General features: G+C 41.3%; 1 protein-coding gene and 1 long non-coding RNA gene across 2 annotated transcripts in view; both read left to right on the top strand.

Moving 5' to 3' along the window:
- The window catches only part of PTPN14 (protein tyrosine phosphatase non-receptor type 14), a 193,031-nt gene that overhangs the window by 121,134 nt on the left and 49,881 nt on the right, over window positions 1–22,016 (top strand). Inside the window, exons 4-6 of the mRNA XM_032289222.1 lie at window positions 8,550–8,647; window positions 11,525–11,592; window positions 21,448–21,518. Coding sequence (XP_032145113.1) covers window positions 8,550–8,647; window positions 11,525–11,592; window positions 21,448–21,518 — 237 coding nt within the window. The remainder of the gene's footprint in view (window positions 1–8,549; window positions 8,648–11,524; window positions 11,593–21,447; window positions 21,519–22,016) is intronic.
- Window positions 9,540–10,244, top strand: LOC116558929. Its single transcript, XR_004272235.1, has 2 exons — window positions 9,540–10,089; window positions 10,160–10,244. It is a non-coding gene; the product is annotated as an uncharacterized LOC116558929 (long non-coding RNA).

The raw sequence follows: 22,016 nt of genomic DNA, 5'->3' as shown, positions 1-22,016 counted from the left end.
CTCTCTCTCTCTCTCTCTCTCTCTCTCTCTCTCTCTCTCTCTCTCTCAAGTAGGAACTACCTTTAATTAGGGGTTCCAGGGAAGACCTTGTGCTCATCCACAGAGATGATCTTCTTGCCTTACATTTGTTGTTTTTTGTGTATTTCATCCTTCAGACCAGCCTATCGGTAATAGCAACACTGCACTTCCACCTGCTGGCTCACCAAAGCTTCAAGGATGTTATGCAGAATTCTTAGCTGGGAACCTGGCTGTTGACCAAGAAGACAAATCTTTGGGCAATTGACTCACCCAGCTTCCAGATATAACTTAAGCTTTCTTTTCCCACAGTGGAATTGTAGGTAATACTATGAACACATGATTTCAGGACAGGCAGGTGTGTATTTTGAGCTGATGAGTCAAGACATATTTATTGCTAGTGTAAGAGGGATGAGGCTACATAGTTGACAGCTGCAATTTAGAGGAGTGGTTTTGGTTGGCTGATGAGCATGGAGCCTTGGTGTTCCCTGATCTGTGCGCCTTTTGCCCACCTGGAGGGTTTATTTAATGCTGTTGGTTCCTAACTGTGATTCATTCCTGAGTTCTTTCTTTGCTGCTTGGTAGCTCAGAGATCAGTTTAAGTCATTTACAAATAAATAAACATTTCACACTGAAGGAGCAGTTTTGCTCTTTGGATAAGGACTTGAGAATGGATAGTTTCTCAAGGCTTCCTGCCTGACTGTGTAATGAGTTTCATTTCTAGAACTTTTAGGTGCTCTTTCATATTATAGAAATAGTATCTAATTACTAGGAGGGGATTAATCTTCCTACCTGTCTCCCTCCTTTCTTCTGTCTTTGTCTCTCTGTCAGTATTTCATCTATTCAGAAATTTTTATTGAGCATCTACTTAGTGCCAGGTACTGATCACAATGGAGTTGGGGAAGAGCTGGTGCTAGTGCAGGAGAGGCCTGGGGGAAGTATTGTGAGGGGTGTGAAAAGGTTCACTAACTTGTTGAGAGGGTTTGGGAAGCTTTTGGAAAGGAGATACATTTCATCTGAGCCTTGGAGCATGGACAGGTGATTGGGCAAGTGGAGGCGGATAGGCAAGGGCGGTTAGACTAGGGAAATAGCAACAAGGCAGGAAAGAACTTGGCAACCATTGGGGAGCAGCTCATACTTATGACAGCTCAGGTATGAGGGGTGTGGTGAGACATGAAGTTGAAAAAAAAAGTAGTTTGGACTAGATCGTGAAGAGCCTGGTGTGCCGTGTCAGGAGTTTGGACTTTTCCTGATTAGGATCATTGGGTGTTTTGTTCTGTTTTTTTTTTGAACGAAAATCCACATGACGTAAATCTACCATTAAAATGATTTTTTCTCCTCACCTTGTCTTATGGTGCTGAGTAAATTCATCATTTTAACCAATTTAAAGTATACAATTTAGCGGCTTGTAGTGTTTTAGCAAACTTGTGTACCACCGTCACTGTCTGATTTCAAAACATTAGCAGGCATTCCTCAGCCTCCCTTCCCCTCAGCCTCTGTCAACTACTCATCTATTTTCTGTCTCTATGAATTTGCCTATTCTGGACATTTCTTATGAATGGAATTGCACAAGATGTGACTCTTTGTGTCTGGCATCTTTTACTTAGCATGATGCCTCAAAGTTCATCCATGTTATAGTGTGTATTGATACATCATTCTTTTTTATGGCTGAATAATATTCCATTGTGTGAAAAGACCACATTTTATCTCTTCATCGGTGTTGGACTTTTGGGTTGTTTCCTCCTTCCAGCTCTGTGAATAACATCGCCATTCATGTATCAGTTTTTGTGTGAACACGTGTTCTCAGTTTGTATGGCTATATACCGAGGAGCATAATTGCTGAATCATGTGATAATTCTTCAACTTTTTGAGGAACTGCGAAACTTTCCCAAGTCATTGGAGATTTTTAACACAGATCAAAACAGACTCATTTCATTTTAACATCAGACACTTTAGCACAGTATTTTCTTTTGAAGCTAACTATTTCTACAAACTCTGTTGGCATGTTTCTCTGGTTCAGGGTATCACAGCCCACAGCAGGGAAACATGTCGGGCTCTTTTAAGTCTTACGGATTGATTGTTATAAAGAAATCTGTACCCAACAGCATAGGATAGGACAGAAAGAAGTGGTGCAGGACACCCTCTCTCTGTGATGTATTTCAGAAATGAATTTTTCTTTTTGCAACAGAACCCCTGGTTAAATGATAGCCTACTATTAGGGAATTTATTATACTTATAAACACTACTTGGATTCCCTGTAATTTGTTATAATTAATGCAAAAGTTCAAGAGCAGAAAGCAAGGATCAGGTCGTGGCCTGCCTTTCTCTTTCGCAACACCTTGCTATCATTGGCCTTTTTTTTCACTAGTTCAGGCCTGTGTGTGTGTTTGTATGCATTTAAACAAATATCCTTTTTAGGAAATAATTGCAATATTTGGCTCATCGAAACTGAAGGAGTCTTATTACGAAGTTGGGTGTCTCTGGCAAAATAGCATATTTATTGATCAATGAATGTTGAAAACTTCTAGACTTGAACTTCTGCCAAGAAAATCTTGTCTGTGTTTGAGTAGATGCACGTTTTTCTTTTCATGCATGTACACGTATTAACTTGTAGTGTGAAAAAGGCTAGAGGAAAACTTTCCCTTTTAAGGGTATCTTTGCTAGAGTTTTAGTTTTAGCCTTTTCCTTTTGTTTGTTTGTGTCGTGTCGTGTTCCCCCCCCCCCCCCCCCCCCCCCCCCGCCCCGCCACCCGCCCCGGGGTTATTTCAGTTTTGCATAGTTGCAGGAGTGTTTGCTTTGTAGTTTGCTAGATAGTGCAGACTTTTAATTCACTGTCAACTTGAACAGTCATTAAATGTAAAAGCTTTTAGATAATGCATGGGTCAGGCACCAAACACATTATTAGACTTTAATAGTCATCAACTGAAATTCTTCTCAAGAGTTTTGAGGAGAGAAGGATGGAGGGAGGGAGGCATTCAGGTTTATCTGGTTGCATGCCTGCATACATAGTATTTATCTGATCTTGGCAGACTGAGAACAGCAAGGGCCATCCTGTCCATTATCTGAATTTACAGCTGTGAACACCCGCTGGAATGGCTGGAATCTGCAGGTTCCCTCCTGTGGGTATCTCTGTCAATCTAAGATTTTAAATTATTCCCCTTTGCTCTCCTGTACCCAAGGACTCTAGGACTACTTGTCCTCAGTCCCCTCTTTTTTGTCTTTTATAGTAGAAAAATGTTTACATTTGTTTCCATTTGCACAATATAACAGCCAGAGAGCAATGCTGTCTGGCACTTTGGTACATGCTGCACTTGGGGGAAATGGATTCCAGTACATTCTAGAAAGAGTCCTCTGATATTGCTAGTTATGAAGGAAGTTTTCTTGTGAGGAAGGCACATTTTAAGTCTTACCCTGCTCTTAGTAACAGTGACAAGACAGTTTGTCTTTCTGGGTCCTGGCTCTTAGTAACAGTGACAACACAGTTTGTCTTTCTGGGTCCTGGTCTGGTCTTCCACTCCAGTAGGTTTATGGAAAGGCTTCAAAAAGTGAGGAATTTGGCCGGGCGTGGTGGCTCAAGCCTGTAATCCCAGCACTTTGGGAGGCCGAGGCGGGTGGATCACGAGGTCAAGAGATTGAGACCATCCTGGTCAACATGGTGAAACCCCGTCTCTACTAAAAAAAAATGCAAAACATCAACTGGGCATGGTGGCGCCTGCCTGTAATCCCAGCTACTCAGGAGGCTGAGGCAGGAGAATTGCCTGAACCCAGGAGGCGGAGGTTGCGGTGAGCCGAGATCGCGCCATTGCACTCCAGCCTGGGTAACAAGAGCGAAACTCCGTCTCAAAAAAAAAAAAAAAAAAAAAAAAAAGTGAGGAATTTAAGGATGGCCTCTCTCTCCAAATTGTCACATCCCTACTGAGCATGGCTATGGGGAGAGATAGGTTCATTTAACTAAATTTGAGGAGGGAAGAGCAGACCAGGAGCCGTGTTGTGATGATGGAGATGCTGCAGGTTGGTAGTTACAGCTTCCAGAGTGCTCTCACTAACCTGTTTTTAACTGTGAAAGAGGGTTTCTTTTTTTCTCAGACCTCCTTGAGCAGTAGGAGGAGAAAGAGTAATGAATGGCTGATATGTGCTATTAAATTTGCTTAACATTTTTTATGATCCATAATATAGAAGCTACTCGGTGCAAACAAGTAAAGACCTGTGTGTGATACTGATGATGAATTGCATTTTACTTCAAAAAAAATCCGCATTTAGAAATACATACACACAAGGGCTCAGTTTGTACCTGCTGTTGGACACAGCTGCTCCTTCTAGGAGAAGCCCACAATCAGAAACTCTGGTCTGTAGATTTTACTTCTATCCCTCTATCCTTCTTAGAAAGTTGTTAACAAACAGTGAAAATGTATAACTCAGTCTTCTTTCCCTTCCTTCTGTCTCTAGGGGAGAAAAGTGAAATATCCCAGAGGCCGCTGCCAGGAGAAAAAACAGATCTGAATAACCACTGGCCACAGTATGAAACATGTTCTGTAATAGGATTTTTTGGAAAAGTTTCACATTCCGACATTTGCCTCATATGCTGTGGCACAGACTATCTAAGGGGGGGTGGGGAAAAGCTCGGGGATTGCAGCCTTTCCTTAGAAGCATCATAAAAATCACCAGGTAGTGGTGTTTTGTTTTTGCTTTTATTTTTAGACTTCAGTGAAATTGGTGGCTTGCCCAGAATGGGCAGGGATCACATCCTGCCTTCACCTCTGTGGTTGTCCATGCTCAGATCTGGTTCTGACCTGGTCTTTAAGGAAGCAGTATTACCTTGGACAAGTCATTCTCCTCTCTCAGCACGGTTGCCTTCTCTAAAAAGTGAAAGGATTGGACTGGGATTTTAAAAATCCTTCCCTTATTAAACAGCTTAGGCACCATCATGCTGCAATGTTGTATGACCCCCCAAGCCTCTGTGGCTTTACAAACAAAGGTTTATTTGCTGCCCACCTGCCACTGTGGGTCGCCTGAGGCTCTGCTCCCAGCCGTCTATGCCCAGGGCTCGGGCTCACTAACAGCAGGCCCTCCCTGCTCATGCAGGTCTCAGAGCAAAGGGAAGCAGAGGTGGAGAACCGGTCACTGACCCTGGACACTTTCGCTTGGGAGCAACAGTCACTTCCCATTTCCATTCCCATTTCACTGGCCCGAAAGCTGGTCCCAGGAGTAACGAGGTAGGCGGGCGTGACTCCATCGGGAGGGCAGCAGACATTTGGAACCCTGGCAGGGGTCCTGCTCCTCCTATCTTTGCCATCCTGTGACTTAGGCTGAGCATGTTGCCTCCTGTGGTGGCAGTATGACCAAACTCAGATCCCAAGGCTTTGACCATTTTACATGGCTGTCCCCTGTTTGGGGCACATCTGCTGAACTGGACTTGGAATGAGTATTTCACCTGTGGGGAAAATTACATTAAAAGTGACATGTACCTGGCCTCAGAGTTCCTGCTGCCTTATTTGTAGTTCAGAGGTCATCTAGCCCATGCTTTTCAGACCACCACACGGACTTGCTCACTCAGAAGAATGAACAGAACTATAAAACACAGTTGCAGATGTGCTGAGATAAATTCCTCATACATGAATTTAAAAGAGAGCGTAAGGATCTTAGCCATTCATCTCTAAGTGTTGGAGATATTGTTATGGGGTATAATTTTGAAAGAGTCCTTTGATACCTCTGTCAAAAGTACCAACAGCTCTATTGATTTGACCCAATAGGGCATTTTTTCAAACTTTATCTTTCAAACTCCTAGGGGAGGAAGTGACTTGGAAAAGTCACTTATCTTAGATGAGGCCCCCAGAGACCGAGTTGTAGCATGTTAGCTCCCATTGGTGATGTTTAATAACACTGATTATTAGGCAGCCTTTTTAATTTCACTCAGAGAAATCTGCATTTAATAAAAAAATTAATGTTTAAAAACAAAATTAAAAAATTTGAAAATACAAAATTTTCCCTTTATTCAAGAAGCATAATTATGTTCACCAATTCTTAGAGGAAGAGCAGAATCCTAACCTAAAACCTTTCATCAGGCCTTAAGAGTCAGATGGACTATTTCCAGGTCTTTGAATATGAAAAATATTAAAAAGTTTTCCTTGTGAGCTTGGGTTTTCAGAGGATCTCTTTGGAAAGTTGGCAAATACTTACTTTCCTGGCATGAAAATTGTTTTTTTTTTTTTTTTTTTTCCTTTTCCCCTCCACCCAAAGCTATGACAGGGTGGAGTATACTTCCATGAAATTGCATGTTTCCAAAATAGAGTTCACCGTTATATTTTACTACTGTTATAATTGAATTACTAATGAAAAATAAGCAAAGAGTAGGCATTCTTAGAAATAGAATTTCAACTCCTGTTGTCGTTTAGTCATCATATTAGATAGAATTGTAATATTTTTTAAAACTGCCTTTTGTGCAAAACTGTACCAACCAAACAATTTCCAAAGTGGTTTGAATTTCATTCTCGTTTCTGCAGTCTTACCTAGCAGCACCCACAATCTCATGGTAATAGCACCATATCATTGCTGCTGTTTAGATTCTCTCCTGGTTTGGAAGGCTTCCAGAAGAGAGCCCTGCTTTCTTCAGCTCCTTATTTTATATTCCAGCAAAATCCTACACCCAACCTACATGATTAGGAACGCTCCTGGTGTTCCTTGCTGGTGGATTGTGAGTCACTGTTTCCTAGGATAGAATGGATCTGTAGTAGAACTTACTGACACATTATAGAAGTGATAGTTGTAGATGAAAGTTGGAAGCAGCAGATTTTTAAAAACTAGAACTATTGTTTTGCCGGCAGATTAATTGGTTACTGGTCTACTCCCAAAGATATCCACTAATAAATAATCTTAGTTGGTCATTTTCATCTCCAAGGTGACAGGTAACAACGCTCTACCTCTGGCAAATAATACCAGGATAACACCTTTTCAGATGTTTTACTCCTTGGTTCTTAATCACTGAACCCTTAGATAGTGCACTAGACAGAAACATGATCACAGTGGTCAAAAAGATATATGCATCCTTTTAAGTAAGGCAGAGAATGTTTTAGCACTCTCCAAGATACTCCTCAGCTAGCACACTTAGGCCCATAGAAAGTACATGATAGCTATGGGTTAAAATGATCTGTTTGTCTTCCTGGCTTGGAGGGCAGCAAATAAGTCAAAACCACTCAAGAAGGATGAAAAGGAATGAACGGCATGTAGATGAGATTCAAACATTTTATAATTAGCAAGAATTGGTGAAATTTACCATTTTCTCCTACCTTGAGATTTTGCTTTTTGTTTTGCTTTGTGATTTTTTTCTAGTTCATATTAGGTTTGACTAAAAAGGCTTTTTAAGTAACTCCCAGTGTTTGCCCTTCTGATTTGAGTATAGGTTTTTCCCACCAAAGAGTGACATGATTGTCTTTATCCTGTTCAGTAAATACAAGAGCAGATAAGAAGTATGGGATTCTACTGGAGTTTGCACAGAGCCCAATTCCTTCCCACAAACAGGCATTGGATTGATTGATGTGTAATGATGCCTGTGACATCATCATGGTAGAGCCAGCAGTAATTAGCTCTCAGCACTGATTGCCTCTCTCCAGGAAAGTTGGGCTTTGGGTCACGTCTGGGTTTCCTTGATTGAGATGCCAAATTGAAGTTAAAATAGTGAGTGAGTTACAGTTACTAGGAGCAAAAGGGTTGTTAGCATATATCAGAAACTGATGCTAGGAAAGTGTGCTTTTTTTTTTTTTTTTTTTTTTTTTTTTTAGTGGTGACTGTGTATTGCAAGTATCGTCAAAGGCAGTGGAGTCCTGAGAAATAAGTCTTGAGTGAGAAGTTTTCTAAATGTTTAGGTAACTCTAAGAGTGATTTTATTGGTGGAGAAACAGGACACTGTATTAGCTCCTGAGGGTACTTGTCTAGTCTGAGACTTCATGTGTCTGGGCACAGTTCTGTCCCTCTGTACTTTGCTGGTTTGAGAATTTACTTCAGTTTGGCAAGTTGCATCAGATTTGGTTTTTATGATTCACAGATATGTTAAGGCGAAAACTGTATTTGATTTTTCAGTGGAATTACAGATTACTTGGCCTGTTTGTGATCTGCCTTACCAAACTTTTGAGTTTGAAAGGCGATGTGTTTCTAGAATGCTTTCAGGAACGCGCACTGTTGAATGTAGCTTTGGCAGTCGTGTTGTCGTGGGTATCCAGGTGTGCAAGAGCATTTTCATTCTTGGACTCTGTTATGAAGACCTGGTCCTTATCAGTAGTTTATCCTGCTGGCCTACAAGTAAGTGATGCTATGAGAATCCTCTCAAGCTCAGAATGAACAGGATATGGCACCTGCTACATCAAACAAAGATAAACACAGGCAGAGGTCACATTCCATCTTTTACAGAAATGACCTCTATCAGCATCACCTGCGTATCCTGCTGTGTACACAAGGTTTCACATCTAGAGACATCTATGTTGTGGGAGTATATTCCAAGTGTGTGTTTTTAAGGTTGTTTGTTCCTCTATTCCCATGAACAGATATCAGTATTACCTGCAAGTCAAAAAAGATGTACTTGAAGGACGATTACGATGTACACTGGAACAGGTGATTCGGCTAGCCGGCCTAGCTGTGCAAGGTAAGACATGGTTATGAGCAGCATGTGAAATTCCATTTTCTGTTTGATCATGGTGTCGCTGGCCCCTCAGAGTGAGAAGTTAGATTTACTTAAATGATCTCTTAGCAATGCTCCCTTTTCATTTTAAGTTATCTTACATGAAAAATGCAAAGTTAGTGATTTTTGGTGGCCGGGTAGTAGATTTCTCAAAGCTGTTTGCAAACTTCTCATGCTTGTATAATTACAGTTTTATTTGAGGAAATAGCAGCTTTTATTCTGCCTTTAATTAAGGCTACATTTCAGGGGTTGTGGAAGATTTTCTTAGAATTTGTCCACTGCACAATGTGGTCATGTTCTGTGACTTGATGCTGTAAAGGTGTTACTATCACAACTTCTTAGAGTGTGATAGCTTTAAACATTATAGTATTATATATTCTAATGCAATTAAAGAGAGAAATTTAAAATCTATGATTGTAACATGAAACAACAAATGTGTATTGGACTGAATTTATCTTTCATCCTGTCCTGTATAGGTTTATATTACATCTCTGGTTTTTGCCTTCTCTAAATTGTTATGTGGGGGACTTTATATGTATATTTATACATTATGGCTTATTGAGTGGTGCCTTAACTGCCTTCAGTCATACTGAAAGCAAGATAGGCCGGCTCAGTGGCTCATACCTGTAATCCCAGCACTTTGGGAGGCCGAGGCGGGCGAATCACTGGAGGTTGAGAGTTTGAGACCAGCCTGGCCGACGTGGTAAAACCTTGTCTCTACTAAAAATTCCAAAATGAGCCAGGCATGGTGGCACACACCTGTAATCCCAGCTATTCAGAAGGCTCGAGCAGGAGAATCACTTGAACCTGGGAGGTGGAGGTTACAGTGAGCCGAGATTGCACCTCTGCACTCCAGCCTGGGTGACAAAGCTAGACTTCGTCTCAAAAAAGGAAAATTAAAAACATGTTTTCAAAAAAGCAAGAACACCGTAATATAATTTTTGAAGGGAAACTTTTCCTTTTAGTGATTTTCTTGACAATCAGCTTCTCTGCAAGTGTGAGCCAGCCAGCAGCTGGGTTCTTGCTGCGTGGACTGTTGTTTTAGAAGGTGTGAACTGACTTCCCATCCCAAACATTGGACTGAATGGAATCATCTCGGATCTAAATGTCTGAAGAGGCAGCCCTTCTCCTGACCTCTTTCATTATGGGGTGTTAACAACTTAGCAATTTCGGTTCAAAGTACAGTTCCCATACAGTTAGCTTCTGTTGTAATTCTGTGATTGGAAACAGGCAAAATCTGATGTGTCACCTCTGTCTGCTTAAAGACTGGAAGGAGAAGAAACAGTGACCAGTTATGATAGAGAAATCAGTGGTAGCATTGTTGAAATAATGGTGAAGATCAATATGTCCCTCATCTTCAAATTGAGTCTTTCTCCTTTTAAAAAGCTTTCGTTGGAATGGGTGTGGTAGTTCATGCCTGTAATCCCAGCACTTTGGAAGGCCAAGGCGAGAGAATTACTTGAAGCCAGCATCCAGGAATGCTGGCTTTACTGGAGTTTGATACCACCCTGGGCAACAAAACAAGACCCTGTTTCTACAAAAAAAAGTGAAAATAAAAAATTAGCCCAGCATGGTAGCACACACCTGTAGTCCCAGCTGCTCAGGAGACTGAGGTGGGTGGATTGCCTGAGTCCAGGAGTTTGAGGCTGCAGTAGGCTGTGATCAATTCACGACACCCAGCCTGGATGACAAAGCAAGACCTTGTCTTTAAGAAAATTAAACAAGTAAATAAAAACCTTTGTTTACTGCAGGTACTCTTTGCTCTCACTACTCAATCATTAGGCTTATTGTGGGCATCTGGATATTGGAAGATCCTTGAGGAATTTGGTGAACTTACTCCAGATTCCGTTTTCATTGGGTTCTTGAAGCTAGCTGTTCAGTCTGATGAAACCTCCTCTAATACTTTTCAAATAACTTTCTTGAGAACCCTTATTGAAGTTTTTAGAAAGATGTATCAATAGAAATATAAGTTGTGGTGGAATGTGATAACCAATGATTGAACTTGGAAATAGGCAGAGTGCATGACTTTTGCTATTCTTGAATGCTGCACCTAATTGGTAATTAGTTACATGCTGAGTTTGTAGGCTGATGTTTATTTTTTACCTTCTCAGCAACTTCACAACATTGGTACATGCCTGTGTGTATGTATCCTCTCATTCTATGTCTCGTTACCTTAAAGATACCTGGATCTATTTCTATCTGATGCTAATTATTTTACATGAAATTAAAGTTTCATGCAGGTTTAGTTTTTAGGAGAGCAAGTGAGAAAAGAAGGAAGACATTTATATATTTCCTTTTGCATGTGCTCAAACTGTACCACTCTGAGATGAAAACAGGAAAAACAGAATTTTTGGCATCTTGTAACATGTGAAATTATCTGGGAGGTGTAAAGATAGTTGAGGTTGCCTGCCAAGGGTGATTTACAGTGGGAATTTCCAGCTGCAAATATATGAAAAGATGCAGATGGGTATGGCTCTTCAGTTCTCCAAATTAACCTTGAGTTAAAAAGTCCCCTTGGCAGATGTTCTTAAGATAAAAATTGATGCATGTTTAACAAACAGATAAATACAGGTTTGTTTAAAATTTTTGAAGTGACCTTTAGGAATTGTTTTCAAATTTCATTATTTCTAAAGAATCGTTTAGTAGTGCTTACATGCTGATATTTATGTATGTCGTCATTATGTCTAAGTAACTATGTCAAACATATGTCGGCACTATTTTTATTTAATAATAGTGAGAAAATAGGATGAAATGTGAATAATAATGTGTTGATGAGTTTGCCCTATTTTATTTCATCTTTAATTTCCTATAATAAATACCACCCTTCTACCTTCTTCTCAGCTGATTTTGGAGACTATAATCAATTTGATTCTCAAGATTTCCTCAGAGAGTATGTGCTGTTTCCTATGGTAAGTGTAATTTTATTTTTCTTACCTTCTTTGGACATTTAGTTCTTTCCTTTGAAAATTTCAGGATTTTACATATGCATATTTCCTGGGGAAAGAATCTATGGGTTTATAAAGTAGGGACAAATTTTCTGAAACACACTGAGAAGGTAAAAATGCCTCCTTCTGCCTCAAGACACCTCCCTATTTTCTTTTTCAGATAATTTCTTATTAGGGTATAAAAATGCTACTGATTTTTCTGTGCTGATTTTGTAACCTGAAACTATACTAAATTTGTTTCTCAGTTCTATCAGATTTTTTGTGGAATCTTTAGGGTTTTCTACATATAATATCATGTAGTCATCAAGCATGCTTTTACTTCTTTCTTTCCTATTTGGCTTTTTATTTTTCTTGCCTGATTGTTCTGGCTAGGACTATGTTTAATAGAAGAAGTGAGAGTTGGCAGAAAAAAATCCAGTTTACAATGGCATTAAAAAAAAAAACAAACCCAGGAGTAAATTTAACTGAGGAGGTGAAAATTCTGTATATTGGAAACTATAAAACATTGATGAAAGAAATTGAAGATGACACAAATGGAAAGATATCCTATCTTCATGGATTGGAAGAATCAGTACTGTTAAAATGTCTACTGAAAGTAATCTACAGATTAATGCAATCCCTATCAAAATTCCAACATCATTTTTCATGGAAATAGAAAACAATCCTAAAATTAATTTGGAATCAGAAGAGACCCCAAATAGCCCAAGTAAATTTGAGCAAAAGAACTAAGCAGGCTACACCACACTACCTTATTTCAAACTATATTTCAAAGCTATGGTAATTAAAATGGTATGGGACTGGCAAAAAAATAGACACAAGTACCAGTGGAACAGGATAGAATGACCAGAAGTAAATTACACACATCTATAACCAATAGCTTTTTCAACAGAAGGGCCAAGAACACATTGGTGAAAGGGCAGCATCTTCAGCAATTGGTGCTGGGTAAACTGGCCATCTAAATGTAGAGGATTGAATTTGTGTCCTTATCTCACTCTTTGTACAAAATTCAATTCCAAATGTATTAAAGACTTAAATGTAAGACTTGAAAGTATAAAAAACTAGAAGAAAACATGGGGGAAAAGCTACATGACATTGGTCTGGGCAGCAATTTCTTGCATATGACCCCAAAAACACATGCAACAAAAGTAAAAATAGATAAATGAGATTGTATCAAACTAAAAACCTTCTCTACAACAAAGGAAACAACAGAGGTAAAGAGACAACTCACACATTGAAAGAAAATATTTGCAAATTATACGTCAGATAAGGGGCTTAAACTACCCAATGAGAAAACAAATAGCCATATTAAAAAAATGGGCAAGGGACCCAAATAGATATTTCTCAAAAGAAATGTACAGAAGGCCGATGGACATATGAAAAATGCCCAGCATCACTAATCATCAGGGAAATAGGAAATAAAACCACAAAGAAATACCACCTCACACCTGTTAGATTGGCTGTTATCAAAACAATGAAAGATAACAAGTGTTATTGAGCATGAGGAGTAAAGTCTTACTGAGCATGAGGAGTATTGAGCATGAGGAGTAAAGATAACAAGTGTTACTGAGCATGAGGAGTAAAGGAGGTATAATTTCTAGCCATTTTGGAAAACAGTTTAGAGGTTACTTGAAAAATTAAAAATAGAACTACCGTATAATCCAGCATCCTCGCTTCCGGGTATATATCTAAAGAAACTGAAATGAGTATGCCAAAGGGATGTCTGCACTGCCATGTTCACTGCCATGTTATTCATAATAGCCAAGATATGGAAACAACCTAAGTTCCCACCAACAGATCAGTGGGTAAAATGTGGTGTATACACACAATGGAATACTATTTGGCTTTAAACAAAACAGAGTTTTGTCATTTGCCATAAGATGGATGAATGTAGAGCACAGGATGCTAAGTGAAAAAAGACAAATGCAGCCCAGTCTCACTTGTATGTGGAATCAAAAAACGTCAAACTCACAGATGTAGAGAGTGGAAGGGTGGTTACCAAAGCTGAGGGTTGGGTGGAAGGAGGAAATGTTGATCAAAGGGTACAAAGTTAGGAATAAGTTCTGGTAATCTATTGCACAGCAAGGTGACTATCGTGAATAACAATGTATATTTCAAAATTGCTGAAAGAGTAGATTTTAAATGTTCTCACCACAGGGAGTGTAAATTAGTTCAACCATTGCAGAAGACAGTGTGGTGATTCCTCAAGGATCTAGAAATAGAAATAGCATTTGACCCAAATCCCATTACAGAGTATATACCCAAAGGATTATAAATCATTCTATTATAAAGACACATGCATGGACGGGCGCGGTGGCTCACGCCTGTAATCCCAGCACTTTGGGAGGCCGAGGCGGGTGGATCAAGAGTTCAAGAGATCGAGACCATCCTGGCCAACATGGTGAAACCCCGTCTCTACTAAAAGTACAAAAAATTAGCTGGGCGTGGTGGTGCGTGCCTGTTGTCCCAGCTAGTCGGGAGACTGAGGCAGGAGAATTGCTTGAAACCAGAGAATGGAAGTTGCAGTGAGCTGGTATCGCGCCACTGCACTCCAGCCTGGTAATAGAGTGAGACTCTGTCTCAAAAAACAACAACAAACAAACAAACAAAAAGACACATGCACACATATGTTTATTGTGGTACTGTTTACAATAGCAAAGACTTGGACCAACCCAAATGCCCATGAATGATAAACTGGATAAAGAAAATGCGGCACATGTACACCATGGAATACTATGCAGCCATAAAAATGGATGAGTTCATGTCCTTTGGAGGGACATGAATGAAGCTGGAAACCATCATTCTCAGCAAACTGACACAAGAACAGGAAACCAAACACCACATAGTCTCACTTACAAGTGGGTGTTGAACAATGAGAACACATGGACACAGAGAAGGCAACATCACACTCTGGGGCCTGTCAGGAGGTGGGGAACTAGGGGAGGGGTAGGAGGGAGTGGGGGATTGGGGAAGGTAGGAGAAATACCTAATGTAGATGATCAGGAATGGGTGCAGCAAACCACCATGGCAGGCATAAACCTATGTAACAAACCTGCACATTCTGCACTGTACCCCAGAATTTACAGTATAATAAAAAAAAATTAAATGTTCCCACCACAAAGAAATGATAATCATATCATTTCTTTGAGGTGATAGATATGTTAATTAAACTGATTAACATAACCCATTCCACAATGTATACATGTGTCACAACATCACATTGTACCAAAAATAGTTGGAATTATTATTTGTCATTAGAAATAAAGGTGTTTTTTTGTTTGTTTTTGAGATGGAGTCTCACTCTGTTGCCAGGCTGGAGTGCAGTGGTGTGATCTTGGCTCACTGCAACCTCTGCCTCCTGGGTTCAAGTGATTCTCCTGCCTCAGCCTCTAGAGTAGCTGGGGTTACAGGTGTCCACCAACATGCTCGGCTAATTTTTGTATTTTTAGTAGAGATGGGGTTTCCCCATGTTGGCCAGGATGGTCTCGATCTCTTGACCTTGTGATGCACCCGCCTCAGCTTCCCAAAGTGCTGGGATTACAGGCGTGAGCCACCATGCCCGGTCCCTATTTTTGTTTTTTAACAAAAAAGACACCTACCTACTTTCCTTCCTTCTCCCCTATTCACCGTCTACCCTCTGGCATGCTGGCCCCCGCCCCTTTTTTTTGCCAGAACGTACTGAGCTTCGCACCCCAGAGCCTTTGTACATGGGCTTCCTCTGACTGGAATGCTCTGCTCCAGATCTTTATGACATTCAGGTCTCAATTCAATATTACCTCCCAGAGAGCCTTTCCATTCTTTGACCACCTGTCTCATATACCCTCATCATCCTTCCTGTTAAATCACTTTTCTTATGTGTACTTCTGTTTATTCTTATGTATGTATTTATCATTGGTCAGCTCTGTGGTCTTTAGGCAGGGACCCTGTCTGTTCATTGTTATCTGGCACACAGACTGTGCTCATAAAAATTTTACAATGAATCAATAAAGTAAAATGCCCATCCCTGGGTGGAAGTAAAGATAAGGCTAGGTTGTAACCCCTGGGGAATTTTTCTTGGTTGGTTGGTTGGTAGCTTCAGGGTAAAAGAAAAGAGTATTGGCTGGGCGCAGTGGCTCATGCCTGTAATCCCAGCACTTTGGGAGGCCGAGGCGGGTGGATCACGAGGTCCAGAGATCGAGACCATCCTGGCAACATGGTGAAACCCCGTCTCTACTGAAAATACAAAAATTAGCCAGGTGTTTGGCATGCACCTGCAGTCCCAGCTACTCGGGAGGCTGAGGCAGAAGAATCTCTTGAACCCGGGAGGTGGAGGTTGCTGTGAGCCGAGACTATGCCACTGTGCTCCAACCTGGCGACAGAGCAAGACGCCGAATAAAAAAAAAAAAAAAAAAAAAAAAAAAAAAAAAGAGTATTAAATGGGAAGGATTAAAAACTTTTGAAAACCATTTTAGGGAACAGCTATAACCATTCAACCTCCTGGCTCTGGTTTCAGGAATCAGATCATTCACTACTTATTTTTTTGGTCAACTCCTTTACCCCAAGCACTGACGTGGGTAACTAACACCCAGGGGATGAAATTATATAAGAGATGGTGCATGTTTTCAAGGAGACTACAGTGTGGTTGGTTAAATAGGAAGTTTGCAAAATCAGAATAAAAAGCCAAGTATAGTAAAGTGTGATCAAAATGTTATGTGGAGAGAGGTCACATGCTCTTGGGGGATTAGGGAAGGCTGGAAGGCTGATGGCGTGTGAGCTATGAGGCAAAGAGGTAGGGGGCAAGGAATGATTTAGACAGAGGAGGAGCAGCAGCAGCGTGGCCCGGGTGTTCCGAAAGCATCCACTGGCTGGTTTGACTGTAGCTACTGGAGAGAAATTGTGGTGGATGAGACTGGAAACTTCTGCAGAGTTAGAACACATGGGCTCCTTCAAGTTCTGCAGACCCCACACTTTGAGAACTGCTGGATTCAAGCTGGTCAGCTGGGAATCTGCTGTAGTGTTATAGGCAAAGGATATCATTCAGATGTTCATGAAAGAAAAACAACAAAGCAAAGCAAGGGATATTTTGAAGTAAAATAGCCAAAATCTGGCAACTTCTCAGTGATGGCACATGGGAGAAAATGGAGTGTCTGGTAACAAAGGTTTTAAGTTTTGAGAGACTAAGATAAGTAACTGGAATTATTCATATTAGTGCATGAGGTCAGTCTAAATTGGTCAAAGGCTAATCTTGTTCCTAATAGGGAATGTTGCACATCTTTAACTTTTTATGAATAACTTCATTCTTTTTTTTTAAGACGGAGTCTCACTCTGTTGCCCAGGTTCGAGTGCAGTGGTGTCATCTCAGCTCACTGCAACCTCTGCCCCTCAGGTTCAAGTGATTCTCCTGCCTCAGTCTCCTGAGTAGCTGGGATTACAGGCACACACCACTACACCCAGCTAATTTTTATATTTTTAGTAGAGATGGGGCTTCACCATGTTGGCCAGGCTGGTCTTGAACTGCTTGAACTCAGGTGATCCACCTGCCTCAGCCTCCCAAAGTGCTGGAATTACAGGCGTGAGCCACCACGTCTAGCCTCCATTCTTACTTTATTTCCCTTCAAGTAAACAGTGGTATTATCTGCTGTGCCTGCTGTTTTTATACTTTATTAATTCTACTCATTAAATGAAACTCCAAAGACATTAACATATTACTTAGCAGAGAAGTTCTTCGTAGGGCTTAATGTGAATATGCTTGAGGCAACATTTCTAATGTCTCAGAATCTCATCTCCAAAGTCAGGGTGTTTTCCAGTGTGCTTGATGGGAGGAAAGTGAGGCTCAAGCCTTAGAATTTTAGAGTGTGCACATTTTTGTGTCAAATGGGGTGGTTGGTAATGGAGGGTTGATAATTTCTCACATTTTATTCACCTAACTCCCAGTAAAGGCCTTTATTACATTGCCTTTAGGAAGGCACCAGATTTGGGTGCTTCTTGGAGTTTTCAAAGGTGATTAGCAGCATGATGTTTTTGAGTTTGTGGACGTTAAAATGCCCTGACAGGTTAAAGCGCTATGAAGTAGTAAAGGAGTTATTTTGTGCATCATACCTCTTTGAGAATGAGACTGTTGCCGCTAAACTCTAGGCAAATCAGATCCCTAAACAGCATAGACTTCATAAGTCTCATCATTGGACAGACGAATATTGACAGTTATTTTTGGATCGAAAATGACTCTCTTCAGGATGGTAGCTGCTAGCCATGTGTGGATATTTACATTCAAATTTAAATTAATGAAAGTCAAATAAAATAAAAAATTTAGTTGCTTGATTGCACTGGCTACTTTTTTTTTTTTTTTTTTTTTGAGACAGTCTTGCTCCGTCACCCAGGCTGGAGTGCAGTGGCGCAATCTCATCTCACTGCAACCTCCGCCTCCCAGGTTCAAGCGATTCTCGTGCCTCAGCTTCCTGGGTAGCTGGGACAACAGCCACGTGCCACCACTTGGCTAACTTTTGTGTTTTTTGTAGAGACAGGGTTTTTCCATGTTGGATAGCCTGGTCTCGAACTCCTAGCCTCAAGTGATTCACACTCCTTGGCCTCTCAAAGTGCTGGGATTACAGGCTGAGCCACCGCAACGGCCTTGGCCACAGTTTTAGTGCACCATAGCCACATGTGTCTAGAGGCCACTGTACTGGAAAGCCCACATATGGAACACTTTCGTCATCCCAGAAAGTCCTGTTGGATGCTGAAGACGACGTGGCAGAAGCCTTATCTGAGTTGTGAATGTTCCTAGGCTTTGGTCATCAGCCATCCACTTTCAGTCCCTGCCTCGTTGTATCCTGGGTGCAGTGTGACCTTTGGCTGGCAATTTCGTGGCATCTTTGCTGGGCAGTGCTGTGACCCTATCCTAGCTGTGCCCCTTATTGGCTGTATGACTTTAGGCAAGTTAATTAACCTTTCCAAGCCTCAGGTTTCTCATCTAAAAATGAGAATAACAAGCCTAATTTCATCGTGAGCATTAAAGGACATAATACCTGTGCAATACCTAATACGAAATACATAATGCAAGTTGGCACATAGTAAATTCTCAGTAACTGTTTATTTAGTTGTCTTATTGTTATGAGCACTGTTATTCTGTCTCTACGTCTTGCAAATATAAGGCTGTTGAGGAGTATGCTTTCCAGGTAACATCGCTCTATGCTTTATTTTTTTTGATTTTGTTATGTAAGCAGACAGAGCAATGCAGAAGGTACAAGTGATTGTTAAGCAGCTCTGTGTAATTAAACTTTTGACAATATGAAATGTACATGTCGCATAGTAAGTTCACTTCAAGAAACATATATTGATCACTTGCTACTTATTGAGCCCTTATAAGCTGTTACTGCACAAAAGCCCTGTGAGAGGCACCTTCAGTGATATGAAGAATTGTTGCCCTGGAGGACCCTGTACTCTCATAGAGGGTGGGAGACGGATCAAGGATAAGGCGAGTATACACATAAGTGTGTGAGAAATGCAGTAGCCAGAATATGAGAAGAGACACACACAGAGTAGAAGAGGTAGTTCAAAAGGAAAACATGCTTATGTCCAGTTGGGGAGACAGGAAAGCCCTGTCGAGGGAAGCGTTAGCTGAGACAGACCCTAAGTTGTGGCATTTCACATTGTGTGATGTGACAGGATGGTTTTCCCAGGGAGGATGGGCATATAAAGGCTCGTCCTTTACGAATGGATATAAAAGCAGTGTGTGTTAGAAGAGGAGCTGGCCTGGGGCGTGACCTCTTGGTCAAGGAGGTCTGGAAGGGGAAGCTGAGTCACACTGAAGAATGGTCTGCATGCCAGGCCCAGGTGTTGACCTCGCTGCGTAGGCCAGGGAGGAGTCATGGAAGGGTGTAAACTTTCTGCTTGGTTCCACTAGAGCTTTCAAAGAGAATGCATTCCTTTGGTGGGGCAGGGAAGATGGGATGAATGGCTGTGTTTGATCTTATAAAGTAACCAAATTTGTTAAATGGCATTTATTCAGCAGAGAAAAGAACAAAGTCAAGTACACAGGGCGCTCCACAGGTGTGTGGCTGTGTACAGGCATGCACTCTGCCATTTTTCATTCCCACAGGGCCATGCTCGCACTCTCCCTGGAGGGGCACATACCTCAGGGAGGCCCCAGGTGCAGATGGAGGCGGTTAAGTTGAGAACAATAGAGGGGGTACCTTTGCGCTTCTTCTTTTCTAAAATTGGGAAACGGGAGATTTAATGGAACACTTTTTGATCTTCACTTTATTTTATTCTGTTGCCACATGCCCTTGATTAGCTTTTCAAAATTAATGGGGTTTTTACTGCTACTCAATATCTAGATGCACATCCATAGCTAACTTTCTAAGCTTTGTGGTATCTTTGTTCCTCCACAACATGAAACTGAAAATGTTGAGCTTATTTCCTGTCATGGACTTGAGTCATTTCAATGGATGGCTAAACAGGAAACTGCCAATTAATCAGTTACGTGAAAAGTAAGAGCTGCCATAATTCCCCGTCTGCTCTAGGGTTTCTCATGAACTCTAGAGTTAGCAGGATGTGCAGAGCTATAGAATTTTTAGCATATAATTATATCTTTGCTTTCCAGTTTTAAAAAATATTGATCGTTCACATTTCAGTGATTTGAGATGGGATGTTTTTCATAGTTTTGAGGTATACATATTTAAGGGTAGTGTTTTCATCTATGAAAAGTTGCTAAGTTGGAGATAAATCTTTATATAAATGGTGTTTTAGAATCAAGGGAATGGGGCATTTGGTATGATTTCTGTCAAAACGTCAGTCTCTACCTTCCGTCCCAGTAGGGTAAGATTCAGATACCCTCATCGGGATGCAGCTCGGAGTCCCTTCTGACATCCTCTGGAGCTCACAGGAAATGGTACCCATCTGTACTCTCTTGGTGCTTAGCAGCCTGGAATCTGTGGGAACTGCTGCTCAGGAAAGCTAGAGGCAGCTGGCTTATTGCTGGAGCCCCAGGCCACCACAGGCATGAGACAAACTTTAGAATCTCAATCCCTGTCAACTTCTCAAGAATGGATTGCTTTGGTCTGCTCATGTTGGATTATTCCTCTTGATTCCATCTCACCATCCTAAACAGTGCTTCCCTGGTCAGTGTTTAGCAAGCCCGTTTCCATGATGTTAAGGAAGGGGAGTTGGGAAAAGTTGTATGTAATCGGTTCTTCTAAGCCCACAGTAGTCAGCACATCACTGGTTCCAGGGACCTGGGGTTCAGTTGATAGAGAGGCTGACTAGGCAGCTACATACCTGTTGCCTTACAGAGCTCTCTGGAGATGTTTTAGCCGTCATGGCTTCTTCTGCTCCCATGACCATCAAGTAACAGCAGAATGAGCCTACTCTGCCTTCAGTGGTTTTGAATTAGTTTCCTGGTATTGTGCAGGTGGACAGAAAGTCCTGGCCCAATCCCTTCCTAGGCTCAACTTTTGAAGGGATGATGGCCTGGAAACTCATTGGCCTATACTCCGATCGTTAGATATATAGAAGCCATGCAAAGCATTTTTTGTAAACATACATCTGAGAGGCAGGCAGGTAGATAGGGAAGAATGAATGGCAAGAGCTATTCCCAGGCACCACAGAACTCAGGTGGCAACCCAAAATATACCTGGAAATAAACCTGTTATTATGGAGAGCCATGTTATAACAGTAGAAATCATAACTCAGTTCTAAAAATTACAATCTTTAATTCTACAACAGTAAAAGAGATATTGAGGAAATGACTAATCAGGAACATCTGAGGAAGGGAGCCTTTAAGGTTTGCAAGCAAAATAGCAAATGCCCACACCCTCTTGTAACCTTCAGCACTTTCTATTCTTACAGGATTTGGCCCTGGAAGAGGCTGTTCTGGAGGAGCTGACCCAGAAGGTAGCCCAAGAACACAAAGCCCACAGGTAAGTCAGGCGGAGGGTAAGGGGCTGCCCGCCACACAGATGTTTACTGTACATGGGCCAGGAGGCGTTTATCTCCCTATCTGCAACTCTGGGCTTGAGTCAGCACATTTGCCTTGCTTCCACCACGTGACTCAGCTCTGTACTTCCGTTCTGAAAAGGTGAATGTCGACTTGAAAACTGTGCTCTGGTCCTTCCCTCCCTCCCTCCCTTCCTTCCTTTCTTCCTCTGAGAATCTGGGAAGCCTGAGACAGCCTTTGCCAATAGAGTGAAGACCGGAAGTGCTGTGTTGGGTCAGAGGCAGGTGAAGGAAAGAAAAGGAGAGAAACTTCAAGGAAGCACCAAGAGTTTGATGTCAAGGCCTATGCAGTGATTCTAGGTTCTCTCATCCTGGCCTTTTTTTTTTTTTTTTTTTTTTTTTTTTTGGAGGGTTTTTCGTTAGTTTTTTTTTTCCTTCTCCCCCCCCTTGCTTCCTTTTTTTCTATCAGCAGAGAAAACACA

The sequence above is a fragment of the Sapajus apella genome, unplaced genomic scaffold (assembly GCF_009761245.1).
Source record: "Sapajus apella isolate SASKATOON/1434 unplaced genomic scaffold, GSC_monkey_1.0 scaffold22, whole genome shotgun sequence".
Lineage (NCBI taxonomy): Eukaryota > Metazoa > Chordata > Mammalia > Primates > Cebidae > Sapajus > Sapajus apella.
Note: the sequence above shows the minus strand (reverse complement) of the source record. Positions and strands in the feature narration are given on the sequence as shown.